The sequence below is a fragment of the Lactuca saligna genome, chromosome 3 (genome assembly GCF_052625555.1).
Source record: "Lactuca saligna cultivar CGN05327 chromosome 3, ASM5262555v1, whole genome shotgun sequence".
In the NCBI taxonomy this organism is placed as follows: Eukaryota; Viridiplantae; Streptophyta; class Magnoliopsida; order Asterales; family Asteraceae; genus Lactuca; species Lactuca saligna.
Genome location: NC_136419.1, coordinates 10,860,060 through 10,879,275, shown reverse-complemented (window position 1 = coordinate 10,879,275; position 19,216 = coordinate 10,860,060). Strand labels below are relative to the sequence as shown.

Genomic DNA, 19,216 nt, shown 5'->3' with positions numbered 1-19,216 from the left:
TGCCTTTAGAATATGTCATGCAGTACGTTTAGAGGAGTACAGTACGTCCGAAGTACGCCTTCGATTGGCACGATGATGGAATGATTGGTGTAATTCATGAAGTTGACCCATCGTATGGTATTTCCACCGAGTTGAAGCAGAATTGATGATTGAAGATACGCATACAAGAAGTCCTAGTAGAGTCTAGGGAAAATTTTGTGATTGTTTGGACACATTTTTATGTGTTAAAAAAATTGTTTTGTGATAATAACTTGGGAAAACTGCGAGACAATACTTGGGACGAGTATGAGTAGGTGTGAAAGGTAGTAGATGCATATACTATCGGAAGCACAAGACTCACGCTTGGATCAGGGAAGGTCACAAGGTTACCAAGAAACTAGTAATTGATTTCGATTTATTCAAGTGTGTTGTTACCATTGTTTCGGTAATGACTAAGACGATTGTTGATATTCCGACCCTAGTGGTCATATCGAATTGAGTCCGACTACGATGAGTATGTTACGTGGTTCAGAGAACTAAGTTTGATGTAGCGTCCGACTTAAACCAAACGATTTAAATCAAAGCGATCAATAGAAGTATCGCGCTCGTTGTTAAAAGAAGATGGTTGCTAGAGATGCTACCTTTCTAGATGTGAATAGAACATGAAGGAAGGTATAGACTGTTATGGAATTTGACTCTAAGAGACCTGAGTCTGAGCATTGCAACATACGATGAGAGGTCATTTTAATATGACACATCGGTCCATTGTATTAATAAAAGAACTTATCTTAAGTTTGTATCCATTGAGGATCGAGATTGTGACTTGAAGGTCATAATTTGGAGTCTAACGTGAGATAAAGAGCGTACGCAAGATCGAGCACCGCCTGTAGTCAAGGAGTCTAAGAGTTAGATACACGTTCGAAGAAACCTCGAAGTTATGACTTAGGATGAATACATAACAAATGGAGTCATCATTTGATCCATGTTTCGTTGATGATTCCGGGACGTAATCATCCTAAGGGGGAGATAATTGTAACGCCCGCAGATCCGGGCTAGTCAATTTAGAGGCAATAGGGGTCGAAAACGACTTTTCGACAAAAGATTTTTTAGAATAAATAATCTTAACCAAGTTGTAGAATATGACACAAGCTTTCCGTACATATAAAGAACGCCGAAATCCGAGTTATAACGAAGAAGTTATGGCCCGTCGAAGTTTTACGGCAAAACCGGCACGGCACCAGGAAGCGTAAATAGTGAATTTATGATGGAGGACTTTTTAGCCTTAGCAATCTTAACAAAAGTCGTAGAATATGTTAAACTAAGAACATCGATAAAAAGAACGCCCAAATCTGACTTCGTATGAAGAAGTTATGATTTTTCTAAGATTCGGCTTAGCAGTGCACGGCCCGAAACTCGAATTTTAGTTCGAGCGGTTTTTGGCTTACGCGACCTAAATGAGAGTTGAAGGTCTCATTAATAGGAACTCAACGGTAAAAAGACAGACGAAAACGGAGTCCGGATGAAGGAGTTATGAACTCTTCGCGGTCATTTAACAGTCTAAACGCCTCCTACTGTTAAATTTGAGATCGGTCGAGAATTAGCCGACGGAGTCTAAACGAAAGTTGTAGATCTTGATTTTACCTACGCGTGGATATAAAGAACGTTGAAAACGGAGCTCGTATGTGAAAGTTATGATTTTTCTAAGTTTGAAGGCTGATACGCGATAGGGGTGACGTGGCACCACCAGAATTGGACACGTGGCACCACCAGAAGGCCACCACATGGACCAACTCGACGAGTCATGACTCAGACTCGACGAGTCCATCAGGTTCCTCCCCTATAAATATAGGTGCCGGGTTCCATTCATTCTCACACCTTCAACCTTCTTCTTTCTCTCTCTAAACTCTCTCTCTAAGCCCCCTAACCCCCCTAAAGCCTAGGGTAACTCCCTAGCACGAGGCGGAAGCCCCGGAGCGCCTGACGGCTCCGAGAAAAGAGCCTTTTGGCTCGGAAACGCTGCTCCAGCAAAGCCCGGTTTTCGAGAAAAACCCGCTGTAAGTGAGCTATGCCTACGCTATCTTTAGTATAGCTTATGTTTTAATATAGTAACATTATTAGGAACTTATAATGAGTATTTAGGCTATTATTATGAGTTATATTGAGTGTTATTTAACGCTTATATAATAATAATAATAGTCAGACCATTAATTAGTCACGGTTATCGTTAGACTAAACCCTAGTGGTACTGGTACTAGGTTTTATCGAAGGAATATCGTTTTGAGAGTATCGAAGCGCTGTCCGAGTGTTGAGTCACCACCTATTTAGGTGAGTGCATAGTCCCTTTCATCTTACATATAGATATGAAGTATTTTATATAAACTACGTGTTATGTGTGCATATTATCTGAATACTTGCTGTCTATGCTGGATGAACGTTTTATACATGTTTTAAAGGATTTAAACTGTATATGTATTTCATATCTACAAAATGTGTTGGGTAAAACATGGGTAGATGAAATAGTTGTTTTGTGATAACACAATGTTGTCAGTGATCCAGTCATCTAGTGGAGTATAGATGAAGACCATGGGCGATACTAGATGGTCCGATAGAACGCTAGTAAGCTCGTAACCTGTAGGTGTTTTTGAACTAGGTGCTCATTAGGTATTTTGAACTGAGTGTGTTCACTACGTATCTTTGAACTGAGTGTGTTCACTACGTATCTTTGAACTGAGTGTGTTCACTAGGTATTTTGAACTAAGTGTGTTCACTAGTTACTTTTGAACTAAGTGTTTACCAGATGTTTCGGACTACGTGTTCACCAGATATATATATTCTATAAGCCTTGGTAATGATGGACTTCGTGTCGATTCCTTAGGATGATCCTTAGGAATAAATAAACGAGGAATAGCTGATTCTTAGGGTAGATCCTTAAGACTAAAGAAGATAATGGGGATGGGTAATTGGGTTGATTGTTTGATTGTTTAAACATAATAATTATATTATTGTGGGTTGAAAACCCTATGTACTCACCAGGTTTCCCAAACCTGACCCACTCAGCTTATTTATATCACAGGTGCTGATACGAAGTCACTTTACACTGAGAGATTTAAACAGATGTAGATCACTAGTGTAAATAAATGTAAGTTCTGTTTATGCTTATGTTTCTGTATTAACAATGACATCCCAAACGTTTTGAAATGAATAAAATACGTTTCTCTGAAAAAGTTTTAATAACGTATTTATCATGTTTTTCTGGGAACAAATTCCGCAACCTTTTTATAAAATGAAGTACTCTTATTTTTATAAAGCATAAACAAAATCGGTCTTTTCTGGCCGTGATTTTGGGGATGTCACAGTTGGTATCAGAGCATTAGTTTAAGCGAACTAGGAATATGGATTTATTTCTAGACTTAAACTTAGAATGCTAAGCGATGATTGTGAGGAGTGTGTCAAATAGATTTAGGTAATGCACCTGAATAGACACAAGCACTAGCTTATTTAGGGAAAATTCCTAACATGCTTTTATGTGCTAAATGATTTATGATATGCATTATATGATCGGATCTATGGTCTGTTGCCGACCGGATCTGGAAATTTTATGTGCTCAGGTTTCTAAACGTTTAATTACGATATTTGAACTGACATGTAACTTTTTGGAGAAATAAGGAGGAATACGTGTCTAATTCTTCCTCTATCTATATTCTCGTCTCGATACACTAAACGCTTGCTTTGGAGAATAGAATGTCATGATAAGGACTCATAGAGAATTGAGTAAGTGGAGGAAATGAAAAGGCTTACGATAGTGAATGACACCTATCGGAAGATATCATAAGAGTGGTATCTTGCCTTTAGAATATGTCATGCAGTACGTTTAGAGGAGTACAGTACGTCCGAAGTACGCCTTCGATTGGCACGATGATGGAATGATTGGTGTAATTCATGAAGTTGACCCATCGTATGGTATTTCCACCGAGTTGAAGCAGAATTGATGATTGAAGATACGCATACAAGAAGTCCTAGTAGAGTCTAGGGAAAATTTTGTGATTGTTTGGACACATTTTTATGTGTTAAAAAAATTGTTTTGTGATAATAACTTGGGAAAACTGCGAGACAATACTTGGGACGAGTATGAGTAGGTGTGAAAGGTAGTAGATGCATATACTATCGGAAGCACAAGACTCACGCTTGGATCAGGGAAGGTCACAAGGTTACCAAGAAACTAGTAATTGATTTCGATTTATTCAAGTGTGTTGTTACCATTGTTTCGGTAATGACTAAGACGATTGTTGATATTCCGACCCTAGTGGTCATATCGAATTGAGTCCGACTACGATGAGTATGTTACGTGGTTCAGAGAACTAAGTTTGATGTAGCGTCCGACTTAAACCAAACGATTTAAATCAAAGCGATCAATAGAAGTATCGCGCTCGTTGTTAAAAGAAGATGGTTGCTAGAGATGCTACCTTTCTAGATGTGACTAGAACATGAAGGAAGGTATAGACTGTTATGGAATTTGACTCTAAGAGACCTGAGTCTGAGCATTGCAACATACGATGAGAGGTCATTTTAATATGACACATCGGTCCATTGTATTAATAAAAGAACTTATCTTAAGTTTGTATCCATTGAGGATCGAGATTGTGACTTGAAGGTCATAATTTGGAGTCTAACGTGAGATAAAGAGCGTACGCAAGATCGAGCACCGCCTGTAGTCAAGGAGTCTAAGAGTTAGATACACGTTCGAAGAAACCTCGAAGTTATGACTTAGGATGAATACATAACAAATGGAGTCATCATTTGATCCATGTTTCGTTGATGATTCCGGGACGTAATCATCCTAAGGGGGAGATAATTGTAACGCCCGCAGATCCGGGCTAGTCAATTTAGAGGCAATAGGGGTCGAAAACGACTTTTCGACAAAAGATTTTTTAGAATAAATAATCTTAACCAAGTTGTAGAATATGACACAAGCTTTCCGTACATATAAAGAACGCCGAAATCCGAGTTATAACGAAGAAGTTATGGCCCGTCGAAGTTTTACGGCAAAACCGGCACGGCACCAGGAAGCGTAAATAGTGAATTTACGATGGAGGACTTTTTAGCCTTATCAATCTAAACAAAAGTCGTAGAATATGTTAAACTAAGAACATCGATAAAAAGAACGCCCAAATCTGACTTCGTATGTAGAAGTTATGATTTTTCTAAGATTCGGCTTAGCAGTGCACGGCCCGAAACTCGAATTTTAGTTCGAGCGGTTTTTGGCTTACGCGACCTAAATGAGAGTTGAAGGTCTCATTAATAGGAACTCAGCGGTAAAAAGACAGACGAAAACGGAGTCCGGATGAAGGAGTTATGAACTCTTCGCGGTCATTTAACAGTCTAAACGCCTCCTACTGTTAAATTTGAGATCGGTCGAGAATTAGCCGACGGAGTCTAAACGAAAGTTGTAGATCTTGATTTTACCTACGCGTGGATATAAAGAACGTTGAAAACGGAGCTCGTATGTGAAAGTTATGATTTTTCTAAGTTTGAAGGTTGATACGCTATAGGGGTGACGTGGCACCACCAGAATTGGACACGTGGCACCACCAGAAGGCCACCACATGGACCAACTCGACGAGTCATGACTCAGACTCGACGAGTCCATCAGGTTCCTCCCCTATAAATATAGGTGCCGGGTTCCATTCATTCTCACACCTTCAACCTTCTTCTTTCTCTCTCTAAACTCTCTCTCTAAGCCCCCTAACCCCCCTAAAGCCTAGGGTAACTCCCTAGCACGAGGCGGAAGCCCCGGAGCGCCTGACGGCTCCGAGAAAAGAGCCTTTCGGCTTGGAAACGCTGCTCCAGCAAAGCCCGGTTTTCGAGAAAAACCCGCTGTAAGTGAGCTATGCCTACGCTATCTTTAGTATAGCTTATGTTTTAATATAGTAACATTATTAGGAACTTATAATGAGTATTTAGGCTATTATTATGAGTTATATTGAGTGTTATTTAACGCTTATATAATAATAATAATAGTCAGACCATTAATTAGTCACGGTTATCGTTAGACTAAACCCTAGTGGTACTGGTACTAGGTTTTATCGAAGGAATATCGTTTTGAGAGTATCGAAGCGCTGTCCGAGTGTTGAGTCACCACCTATTTAGGTGAGTGCATAGTCCCTTTCATCTTACATATAGATATGAAGTATTTTATATAAACTACGTGTTATGTGTGCATATTATCTGAATACTTGCTGTCTATGCTGGATGAACGTTTTATACATGTTTTAAAGGATTTAAACTGTATATGTATTTCATATCTACAAAATGTGTTGGGTAAAACATGGGTAGATGAAATAGTTGTTTTGTGATAACACAATGTTGTCAGTGATCCAGTCATCTAGTGGAGTATAGATGAAGACCATGGGCGATACTAGATGGTCCGATAGAACGCTAGTAAGCTCGTAACCTGTAGGTGTTTTTGAACTAGGTGCTCATTAGGTATTTTGAACTGAGTGTGTTCACTACGTATCTTTGAACTGAGTGTGTTCACTACGTATCTTTGAACTGAGTGTGTTCACTAGGTATTTTGAACTAAGTGTGTTCACTAGTTACTTTTGAACTAAGTGTTTACCAGATGTTTCGGACTACGTGTTCACCAGATATATATTCTATAAGCCTTGGTAATGATGGACTTCGTGTCGATTCCTTAGGATGATCCTTAGGAATAAATAAACGAGGAATAGCTGATTCTTAGGGTAGATCCTTAAGACTAAAGAAGATAATGGGGATGGGTAATTGGGTTGATTGTTTGATTGTTTAAACATAATAATTATATTATTGTGGGTTGAAAACCCTATGTACTCACCAGGTTTCCCAAACCTGACCCACTCAGCTTATTTATATCACAGGTGCTGATACGAAGTCACTTTACACTGAGAGATTTAAACAGATGTAGATCACTAGTGTAAATAAATGTAAGTTCTGTTTATGCTTATGTTTCTGTATTAACAATGACATCCCAAACGTTTTGAAATGAATAAAATACGTTTCTCTGAAAAAGTTTTAATAACGTATTTATCATGTTTTTCTGGGAACAAATTCCGCAACCTTTTTATAAAATGAAGTACTCTTATTTTTATAAAGCATAAACAAAATCGGTCTTTTCTAGCCGTGATTTTGGGGATGTCACAATATGGTGGCTAATTGGCATTGCAAAGAGGCCTTCAGCAGCTGAGGACTGGTTTGGGTGGAGTTATAGGAACCCTAGGGTAAGCGTAGGATAGGAGTAGCAAAGATCAGTAGTAGTAGAATGGACTTGGTGGAGTCAAGGCAGTTCTTGAGAAAAGTACGGATATATGTGGAAGGTAGTATGGAACTGTACTATGAAAGCAGAGGATCCGTACTTTAGTCGAGGAAGGCTGAGACGAGACCAGGAAACTTGTGATAGATGTGATCCCTCTAGATGTATCAGTATCACTTAAAGTTGTCAAGGGGTGACAATTTATGACACGACACGACAAAAATACACGACACGAAACGAAATTGGGACGAAACTAAAATTTGAATTCGTGTTCGTGTCGTGTTCGTGTTAGCTATAAAAAACACGATGTCGTGTCGTGTCGTGTTCGTGTTTGAAATTCGACACGAAATTGACACGGTTTAGTAATTTTTTATCGTGTTTGTCGTTTTTATCGTGTTTTATTTGATAAATTATTCATTAAATAAACTAGTTTTTAGTATATGTTATATTTGTCGTGTCGTGTCGTGTTTGTCGTTTTTTACTTCGTTTGTTTTCGTGTTAGTTAAAAAAAACACGACATCGTGTCGTGTCGTGTTCGTGTTACAAAAAACATTGTCGTGTCGTGTCGTGTTAGACAGAAACACGAAACGATAGCACAATTTGCCACCCTTAGTTGTCATTATGTATTGCAGAATGGTCGTGCTACGTTCAAGGCCAACAGTTGGTAGTTCAAGGCCAACAGTTGGTAGTTCAGGAGAGGGATCAGGTTCGGGTTTAGGTTCCGAACCAGTGGATGAGAGGCTACGCGAGTTCATCGTGTCCGAGACTACTATAGGCATCCTTGATGCGACCCCGATCATCTTTGGGTCGATCAAGGAAGGGATTATCGAGTTGATGGAGGATCGCCTTAGGGAATTTAGGAGTGACATGGCGACCAGCCAGTCGGGATCACGCGCACTGTCCTTTAAGGACTTTAAGGGAAATGGTGCGCCGAATTTCCATGAGGCGAAGGACCTCATTGTTGCAAGACGGTGGATTGGAGACATTGAGTCTGCACAGTTCACCAGCTTCTGCCCCGAGGGGTCGAAAGTGAGATACACAACAGGGTGCTTGAGAGACAGGGCCAAAGATTGGTGACTCTCTGGGATCCTCGACTATTGAGGCTATGACATGGCCAGACTTTGTGACTTGGTTCAGGAGTAAGTTCGCGCCAGCTGTGGAGCTTCAGCAGCTGGCCAGGGAGTTTTTGGATATAAGATAGACTATGAATACTATGGCGGAGATCACCACCAAGTTCTGAGAGAGGGCGTTACTGATGCCCCAGTATGCGGGAGATGAGGACATGAGGAGGATCCGCTATCATAACATGCTGCGAGCCGACATTCAGGAGCATGTTAGTTTTTCAGCTTGTTCTACCCTAGATTCCATGATTTCCAGGGCAAGGGTGAGGATATTGATTTGGAGCACATCCGAAAGAGGAAGGTAGAGGAGGGGCAGACGATTGGGGTTTCGGGGAAGAAGCCCAAGGGATCAGATGGTAGGCCGAAAGGCCAGTGAGGACAAGGCTGCTGCAGGAAATGCGGCAGGCCACACGAGGGGGCGTGTAGTTTGGGATCGTCGGGCTGCTACAAGTGCGGCAAGACGGGGCATTTCAGCAGGGATTGTAACGCCCCTACACCCACTATCCAAACATTCGAGTTGTTGTGTTTCCACTGCAACCAGAGGGGCCATAAGAAGACCAATTGCCCCCATTTAACAGCAACAGAGCCAGTGAAGGCGCCAGCCCCGGTAACCCTGCGGATTACGGATAGCCGAAAGGCCAAGGTATAGGCTCTAGTGGTGCGGAGCCGAGCATTTCAGTTGACGGCCGAGGAGGCACGCGCTGCACCCGATGTGGTGACGAGTACGGTTTCTTCTCTTATTTATTTATGTTATGTTGTTGTGATTTTGATATGTTATGTGTATGATCTGTTTAGGATCATTCAATATGAACGGTATCCCGGTTCAGGTGTTGTTCGACTCGGGTGTTACCCGATCGTTTGTTTCTCTTGCGCTTAGGGTTTAAAAGTTCTGAACATTTGAAACTTCTGAGTGACACTTTGTATTATGATAGAAAGTTGTACACTAGTAAACATAAAATAACCCTATCATATAAGAACTAATTGAGTTTAACGGTTTGACCTGTTGACTTTGGTTAACTTCGACTTGACCAGAATTCGACGGTTGTCACAAGTCTAGATTCGTCATTAACTCAAAGTCTACGTCATTATCTATCAAGTACTGAACAACCAGGTAGGATCATATCAGAGGTAGGGTCCGTTTGGTATACGAAGTATACTGTTTGGAAATACCACTTTAAACACCTCACTAAATCACAGCCTAAACATCATTCCCTTAAGTAGATTAATCAGTATAACGACTTTGAATCACTGATAAATCTTATTTATAAGTTTATAATAACGATATTATATTTATATATAAGCTATATTTAAAATGGTACGCGTATCTCACTTACATCGGGTTTTTATTAAAAATCGGGCTTCGTTGGAGCAGCATTTCCGAGCCGAAAAGCTCTTTTTCTCAGATCCGTCGGGAGCTCCGGGGCTTCCTTCTCATGCTAGAGGGGTACCTTAGGCTTTGGGGGGGGGGGGGGGGGGGTTGGGGTGTTAGAGAGTGTTTAGAGAGAGAAAGAAGTAGGAAAAGTTGTGAGGAATGAGGCAGCCCCACACCTCTATTTATAGGCTTCCTAGAGAGACTTCACGTCGTGGAGCTTCTCTCCACGTCGTGGTCTTGCATAGGCTCCAAGGCTTTGTCTGGTGCTGACACGTGGCACTAGGTGCAAGTAAAACAACCAATCTTAAAAAATTCTTAACATTTGCATACGAGCTCCTTTTTCGACATTCTTTATATCTATGCGTATGTAAAGATAAGATCTACAACTCTCCTTTTGAATCCGTCGGCTAATTCTCGAACGATTTTAAATTTAACAGTATAAGAAGATTATACTGTCAAATGATTGCGTAAAATTCATAACTTCTACATACGGACTCCGTTTTCATCTGTCTTTTCATCGTTGAGATCCTATTAATGAGTTCTTTATTTCTCATTTAGGTGACGTTGGCCAAAAACCGCTCGATCTAAAATTCGAATTTTGGATTGTATACTGCTATGCCAAATATTAGAAAAATCATAGCTTCCTCATACGAAGTCAGATTTGGGCGTTCTTTTTATGCATACTCTCAGTTTAATGTATAATACGACTTTTGTTTAGATCGCTAAGGCTAAAAAGTCATCTATCATAAATTCACTATTTACGTCACACAATGTAGTGCCGGTTTTGTCGCGGAACTTCGACATGTCATAACTTCTTCGTTATAACTCGGATTTCGATGTTCTTTATATATCCAAAATTCTTGTTTTGACCACTACGACTTTATGTATAGATATCGGGTTTATCTAATACTTTATTTTTGACACTTATTTTTATTTTTCATTTATTATATCATTATAAACAAGTATTTAAGCATATAAAATCATATATTTCACATAATATTCACTAATTCACATAATTTTTCTTTATTACTTCAAAATATGTTACAATGATTGACTTGACTATTACATTATTATACTAACCTTAGCCCCAAAACAAGAGTGTTACAATTCTCTCCCCCTTAGGATAATTCCGTCCTGGAATCATGCATCAATAAACAGATGTGGGTAGCGACTCATCATGTCACTTTCTGTTTCCCATGTGAGATTTGACCCATTCGTATGTTTCCAACGGACAAACACTAAGTCGACCATCTTGCGTTGTAACTTTTTAGTCTTACAAGCCTCTCGAGTTGATTCATTATTGGTGTCTCAAAGGTTCTACATTTTCATCAACTTCCAAGCCTTTCGAGAGAACTCAAAGAATTACAAATGTTGTTATTTCTTTACATCTTCTTTGGTTGGTGTTTTAATCTTTCTATAACTTATAATAAGATCATTGGTGGATATAAAATATTTATGTTATTTCAAAAATTAAAATCTTCTGTCATATTTTTCAAGTTTATGAAACTATTTTTAAAGTGAAACGCAACAAACACTTTATTTTAACTGGAAAAGAAAATTCATAAGAACAACAAATACGAATATATTTAATTTTTTATTTTATTTGGAGGGAAGAGATTGTTGAATGATGAAATACAAAGTCAAACTAAAAAAAGTCGTTGCTGATTTTAAAACTGAATTATTGAAATAAGCTTCAAAAGTAAATGCGGAATCTTTTTTATATCGAAAATTCGAAATCTGCGGGACGACCGGTGGAAGATTAAAAATTTGGGTTTACAGATTTCATCAGGAACAACCAGCCTTAAAAGTCCTCGAAAAACAAACATATCAAATCAAAGTAATCAGGCTGAACAAGTTCACCTTCAATCTTGTTTTCCCTCTTTGATCGACACCATCTCCAATAGCAGGTCTGCATCTGAATCTGAATCTAAATCTGCATACAGTGTGTGTTTTTGTTCTGTGTTGATGGATTTAGAAAGTCAAAGCTTCTACAGTGCCCCAATGCTGGGATCTTGATAATGCAGTCTGATTATGGCTGTTAATTCATTATTGATTGATGAAAGTAGTTAATTTGAACAAGTTCCTCCATTTCCTTTTACTTCACGTTATAATTTCGACTATAAACTAAGACCCAAAGAACGCAGAACGATGAAAAGCAAATGGATCGGATCCATTTAGACCCGAAATGAAGTAGTCTAGTTGTTGTTTGTGATTCATTAAGTGGTATTTAGATGCATTTTGTTCTTGTTGTGTCGAGTTACAGGCGCATAGACATCGATCCTCGACCATGCCTGTGTCCATAAAAGAATGTTGCTGTTTCTTGAGGAAAATTGGAAACCCTCGACGAATCATCCACTTCGCTCTTCTTGCTTCCGAGACATCATGTTAGTACCAAAACGTGCATACTTGTAATCAAGATTTTCGGGTGAAGTAATCTGATCGCTTTACTCTGTTTTGTTTCACAGTTTCCATCAACGAAATCGAGGCATTATACGATCTTTTTGAGCGATTAAGCCATGCCATAATCGAAGATGGTCTTATTCACAAGGTATATATTAAATAATTGTTTAACTTTAATATCGAAGAAAAGATTTCAAGTGTTTATGCCATTTCATTGTACAGGAAGAGTTCAGGCTTGCGCTTTTCGGCGACAGCAGCACGCACAATCTGTTGGCAGATCGTGTGAGTAAACATTTTTCCCAATTTTCTCGGTTTCTTCCAAAAAAAAAATCAAAATGATTGAATTTTTATCCGATATTGCAGCTTTTTGATATATTTGACATCAAGAAAAATGGGGTTATTGAATTTGACGAATTTGTTCGTTCGCTAAGCATTTTCCATCCTGATGCTCCCGAATCTGTCAAAATTGAATGTATGATACACCAAAAAAAACAATTTGTTTGACTCTCAAAAGTCAAAACTGTCTCTAATTACACTTGATAATCTTATTGCAGTCATGTTTAGATTATATGATTTGAAGCACAATGGCTTTATAGAACGAGACGAGGTAAGCAAAAACATAATAAAGTGTGGGAATTTAGTCAAAGTTTGACTTTAAACTGAATCAATCCTGATCTTGGAAATACTTCAAAATTTGAAGTTGAAGGAGATGGTGTTGGCTCTTTTGAGTGAAATTAATGTGGATTTATCAAATGATGAAGTTGAAGCGATCTTGGATAAGGTATAGAGAGAGATTAATCATGGGTTTATTTTGACTTTTTTAGTCTTCAATTTTGACTCTTTTTCTCACGAATTTGGTTAGACCATTTTGGATGCAGATCTTAATGACGATGGGAAGATAGATTTAGAAGAGTGGAAGGTATTCATACCAAAGTATCCATCCCTTCTCAACAACATGACTCTTCCCCTTCTTAGGTAACTCTTACATGCATGTTGATTGTTATTAAATATTTTCATATTATCAAAAATCTTTATTTATATGAAATGAAAAGGTAATATACAACTCATGGTTTTGTTTGTTTCTTATACAATAAATAATAGGGAGATCACTCAAGCGTTTCCAAACTTTGTGTTAAATACTCAAGTCCGAGATCTAGAAATAGTAACGTGAAGAAGCAACAAAGTGGATCTCTACGTGCCATTTTTCTTTGGATGTGAGGATTCATTTTCATTGGTATCTTTCTATTTATTTGTAACCTATATGACCATTTCGATAGAAATGATACCCGAGTAAAAGCATTGTTATTACAAAATATTTTGTTCTATATTATGATATGGGGTGTTAATTGACATATTCGTGGAACAATCTTCGCTTTAAAATTAAAACACACAAACATGAAATAAAAAAGCATCTTTTTAATTACGAAATGAAGTACATAATCACAAATCCATCATATATCATATGGTTGCTTGCCGGTGAACTTGACTTCAATTGGGCTAACGTTCTTTCCGATCGACCTCATGTTTTGACCCACACCTTGTCGGCCGGCGTTCACCTTTTCCGGGTAAACCCCATCTTTAGGGTGCAAATACTGTACTTCACCATTTGGGAACACCCTGTAGAACTGATACTTGATCTTGTATTTCGACCTCAATCTAGTTCCCAAAGCCAAACACTGCTCCTTCCTCGCCAATTTCAATAGATTAGGTCCTTCTCTCATTATCGCAGCGCCTCCCGTCGGCATCTCGAAGATCTGCTCCTTGGGGGATTCCCATGTGATGACGTAGAACTCCTCTACCTGAGCTTTTCGGAGCAATCCACCGGTGCTTCCAGCGAAGATGGGAGATGGGGTGTTGGGGTCGAGTTCCGGTGGGGTGAATCCGACTGGAGCTTCTTTAGTGGGGGTGGCAACCTCGTCGGCTGCTGCCCTGATGGTGAAGGTACGGGAGGTGAGCTTGAGCTGCTTCACGGAGGTGAAGGAGGATTGTTTCCATGGAGAAACGGGGTTTGAAAGCGTTGGGGTGAAGAGAGAAGCTTGTGCAGCCATGGCCATTGAAGATTGAAGATGGATGAAGATGGTGAGGTGTTTGTGAGGGTGGGAGATGTAACGAGGGGGAAAAGAGATTATGTGGAGGTGGGAGTGGGTAAGTGAGATAAGGTGATATTGGATGACCAATAAGAATGCCCTATTTTGATACGTTGCATATCTCTCCTATTTCAGTATTTTGTATTTTGTATTTTATTTATTTATTTTTTTTTATTATTATTTTTTTTAATTTTAAATATAGTGTTTAAAGGAAATAGTTTATTGAAAAAGCCTATTTGTAAGTTTGTATTCAAAAAGCCTCTAGCCAATCACACCATTTCAAAATGAAATTTAATTAAGTTTTTAGATATTAAAAATGTTGTGGAAAAATACATTATTTCATTTTGACTCAAATTTACAAAATAATAATAATAATAATAATAATAATAATAATAATAAGAAAATAACATATTATTGTATTTTTACAAATAATTGAGATTTTTATGTTAAAAAAATATTTGGATAAAAGTGTAATTTTTTTGAAAATATTAAGAATTTTTTTGACAATTTTCCTTTTAAAAATTATAACCATTTGGATGTAATACCGGAGGATATCGGAAAGATGTTTCTCTCATTTTTGTGGGCCACACTATTTTTTTTCCTCATTTTTCTTTCCCTCAACTAAAACTCAATGAATGAGTGGGAAGCTCCCATTATTATTATTATTTTTTTTATTTTTAAATATATTTCATACATATATTATACTTATTTTGTAGAGAATTAAAAACCATGAACTTTGATATATTTTTTATATTTTTTTAATAGATATATAATTTTATAAATATTAAAAAACATAAAAAAAATTGTCCAATAGCATGAAGAGAAAGTGTGGCACCCCGTCCCCCCACCTCTTTCCCGCGGGTTGCTTCCCTCACTTGAAATAGTTATTATGCCCTTTAATTTATTTTTTATATTATTTAAAATTTTAAACAATTAAAAATATATAAAACCCATAATACCTCTCTCTCTCTCTCTATATATATATATATATCTCTCTCTCGGGGTGTAACCGAACCGAATCAAGTTGAGCATTGTCAAGCTCGAAACCCGACCCGACTAAAATACTCGAGCTTTATTTTCAAGTTCGGGCTTAAGCTTAATAAAATAACCAAGATTTTTGAGCTTGGCTCGACTTGAATCGACTCGATTGATTATTAAAACAATAAAACTACATAAATTTCAATATAAATATAAATAAGATCACAAGCTTGACTCGACTCGGCTAGAATATATGGAATATGAATAAACATGATGGTAACAATATAAATATAATTAAGCTTACTCGAGCTCGATTCGATTCCAACCGATTCGATCTTGAGTATTTTTCGAGTCGGTCTCCCTCCCCTCCCCCCCCCCCCCCCTCTCACTCCATCTCTCTCCAAGAAAGCCTTAATTGTTGGAATATGATGATATCTTATAACAATTAAAATATGCAAAGAGAAGCAAACTAACAAAATCATATTCCACAAGGATCATAAGTTCAACAGTTTATTGCAACAAAACTATTAATCCTATAGAGAAGAGGTCGAATGATATATCTTTCTTTTGATGTGGGTTGAATCTTTGCTTCTTCTTAGATGATGAAGAGCTCAAATCAAAACTCCTCTAATGTGGAAGCACCCCAAGAATGATAACCTTCTTTTTCTTCCTTTGGCAAAAAAACGAAAAACTCTAGGTTGGGAAAGAGAAGAACCGAGAGAATGAGAGAATGAGAGGAAATAATTGTGGGGCTGGCTAGTTTTTTGTTTTGTTTTGTTTTGTTTTTGTTTTTTTTTTTTTTTTTTTTTTTTTTTTTAATCTAGTCCTTATCTTGGACTAGATCAAAGTGTATATTTCTCCTAACTTAAATTATGATATAACTACACTTACACCTTATTAGTGGAATTTAAGGAGTGAAGTGGAGAGAAAGGGAGGGAACCGGAGAGAAAGTTGATGTCGATCGTGTTCCCGAGTTATTTGGTTGGAATGATTTGGAAAGAAAGGAAATGATTGTGGAGGATTAACTTCTCTCCTAATCTTCCTCCCAAATTGAAGTGATTTGGAGATAAAAGAATCACTGATGAAGATGAATTTCAACGTATTCCCAATATACCCTTAACCATAAATAGCGATTTCTTCTTCACACATACAACAGGCGTAAAAAAACGACGTCTCTTCCACATCTGTATACCACGAGTGGCGATCCTTCTTGCAATCTGCTACCAGGTTTCAGTTTCTTCTCCGTCACCCTAATTTTCTCCATTTTTTCTGCTTCATTGCTGCCATTAGTCGAGTACATTGTGTTCATGTTTTTTTCTTCTTCAGCAAGCCTATCTGTGAACAAGTTTATTTGTTTGCCTCTTCCTTATTTTTTTGCTTTTCTCGATTTACCCCAGCCATGTTTCATGGTTCTGTTACTACTTATAATAAATGGGGATTTCTTTATGACTGTTCAATTAGTGAGTGTTGGTTTGTTCTGGATGAAATTGTGGTATTGTTATTATTTTATGTTGTTATATTTACATACTCCTGTGAATGTTTTATGCTTAGACTAAATAGTGCTCTCTTATATTGTTGATTAAATAAACTGGTGGCTTCCTGGAATGTTTACTTTCCCATTTGGTGACTATGATTAATTAGCAATTGGAATTCTATTTGATGTTTTAAACTTTCAATCTTGTTGAATAAAACATTCATAGATTGAATATGTCTCTATTACATAAAATAAATAAATAAACCTGGCCATAAGCTAAAACATGAGCATTATATCCTTGAAATAAACCATCAACAATAGGAGAAACACACTCTTCAAACATGGAAGATGATGAGTTCCAATGCTTCCATACACATGATCAAAAGTAAAAAAATGTGTACCAAGTTGGATTTGTAACATAATCAATGAGTTACTGATTTATATTAAAAAGTAAATTACAACGTTACAAGGAAGCCATGGCAGACCCAGAGTCTGCAAAATGGAAAGAGGCTATGGACAATGAGATTCAGTCCATGTATGACAACCAAGTCTGGAATTTGGTTGACAATGTGCCAGGTCGTAAGACAATCCGGTGCAAGTGGATCTTCAAGAAGAAGACTGACATGGATGGGAAGGTACACACTTATAAGGTGCGATTGGTTGTGAAGGGCTTTACTCAATCTCTTGGAGTTGACTATGATGAGACCTTCTCACCATTTGTGAAGATAAAGCCTATTAGGGTGATGCTAGCCATTGATGCATTTCATGACTATAAGATATGGAAGATGGATGTCAAAACCGCTTTCCTTAACGAAAAGTTGGCTAAGGATGTTTACATGAATCAGCCAGAGGGTTTTGTCGATATGAAGCACCCAATAGAGTGTGTAAGCTTGAGAAGTCCATTTATGGACTAAAACAAGCATCTCGTAGATGGAATCTTTGTTTCGATGAGAAAGTCAAAGAGTTTGGTTTTCTTCAAAGCGAGGATGAATCATGTGTATATGTCAAAGCCAGTGGGAGTATAGTTAGCTTCCTCATATTGTATGTCGATGACATACTACTCATAAGAAACGACATCCCGACGCTGAAGGAAGTCAAGTCCTGGCTTGGGAAGTGTTTCGCTATAAAGGACCTCAGAGAGGCTGCCTATATTCTAGGAATAAGGATAATGAGAAACAGGAGTAAAGGACTAATAGGACTTAGTCAAAATACTTACTTGGACAAGGTACTAAAACGTTTTAGTATGGAGAATTCCAAGAAGGGGAATTTACCAATCCAAGGTAATGCCAAGTTGAGTAAGACTCAAAGTCCGAGTACCGAAGTCGAGATAGCAGAGATGAGCCGAGTACCTTATGCTTTCGCAGTTGGCTCGATCATGTATGCGATGACTTGTACTCACCCTGATGTGGCCTTCGCTTTGAGCATGGTCAACATATATCAAGGAGTCCCTGGCAAAGCACATTGGACCGCAGTCAAGAATATTCTTAAGTACCTTCGGAGGACCAAGGAATGGTTTCTAGTCCTCGGAGGGAGTGATGACTTAAAGGTGCGAGGGTACAGTGACGCCAATTTTCAGACTGAACGAGATAACTATCGTTCTCATTCGGGATGGGTATTTACCTTAAATGGAGGAGCAGCGACTTGGAAAAGTTCCAAGCAGGAGACCGTAGCTGATTCAATGTGCGAATCAGAGTACATAGCAGTGAGAGAAGCGTCAAAGGAGGCAATGTGGTTGAAGAACTTCATCAGAGACCTTGGAGTTGTGTCAGCCATAAAGGAGCCTACAAAGATTTTCTGTGATAATGAAGGAGCGGTTTCCTAGACCAAGGAACCGAGGGATCATGGAAGATCTTGACATATCGACATAAAATATCATTTGATTCGATATCGGGTGGAAGAGGGACTCCTCGTAGTGAAAAGGGTATCATCTGAGGATAACCCAACAGATCCCCTTACGAAGGGACTAAGTAAGGTTAAGCACTTGCAGCACGCTAGGAGCATTAGACTAAAGGAAAATATTATTTTAGATTAGATAGCTTCGAAACGTGTAATAGATAAATGTAATTGACATTTGATGATTAAACAAAGAAGTATTACTTATAAGTAAAGTTATTGTCTTATGTTGATTGTTTACCTATTGTTTCACTTTGCTTGTTTTGAATTCCTGAATAATAAGAGTATTCGAACGTTCCACAGCCGCTTATACTTTGGGAGTAAGTATTAGTTTAGATTAGATAGCTTCGAAACGTGTAATAGATAAATGTAATTGACATTTGATGATTAAATAAAGGAGTATTATTTATAAGTAAAGTTGTTGTCTTATGTTGATTGTTTACCTATTGTTTCACTTTGCATGTTTGAATTCCTAAATAATAAATGTATTCGAACATTCCACAGTTGCTCATACTTTGGGAGTAGGTATGAAAGAAGATTGTCGTGAATTGGCGTGTAGATTGTCTAAAGTGTATTATACATAGCAAAAGTTTGTTGCAATGTTCATGAGTGCTTATGAATTTGATT

At 38.0% G+C, this 19,216-nt stretch overlaps 2 protein-coding genes across 2 annotated transcripts; one reads left to right on the top strand and one right to left on the bottom strand.

Annotated features, from left to right (window-relative positions):
- The first annotated feature begins 11,493 nt into the window (after nt 1-11,493).
- Nucleotides 11,494-13,509, top strand: CBL8 (calcineurin B-like protein 8). Its single transcript, XM_078982864.1, has 9 exons — nt 11,494-11,664; nt 12,021-12,141; nt 12,223-12,305; nt 12,380-12,439; nt 12,521-12,629; nt 12,712-12,764; nt 12,858-12,938; nt 13,020-13,132; nt 13,259-13,509. Exons 2-9 carry the CDS (start codon nt 12,045-12,047, stop codon nt 13,326-13,328), a joined length of 666 nt encoding a protein of 221 aa, XP_078838990.1. The 5' UTR covers nt 11,494-11,664; nt 12,021-12,044; the 3' UTR covers nt 13,329-13,509.
- Nucleotides 13,510-13,553: 44 nt separating this feature from the next.
- On the bottom strand, nt 13,554-14,278 carry LOC145034449 (photosystem I reaction center subunit II, chloroplastic-like). Its single transcript, XM_078982865.1, has one exon. It carries the CDS (start codon nt 14,209-14,211, stop codon nt 13,609-13,611), a length of 603 nt encoding a protein of 200 aa, XP_078838991.1. The 5' UTR covers nt 14,212-14,278; the 3' UTR covers nt 13,554-13,608.
- Nucleotides 14,279-19,216: the final 4,938 nt, after the last annotated feature.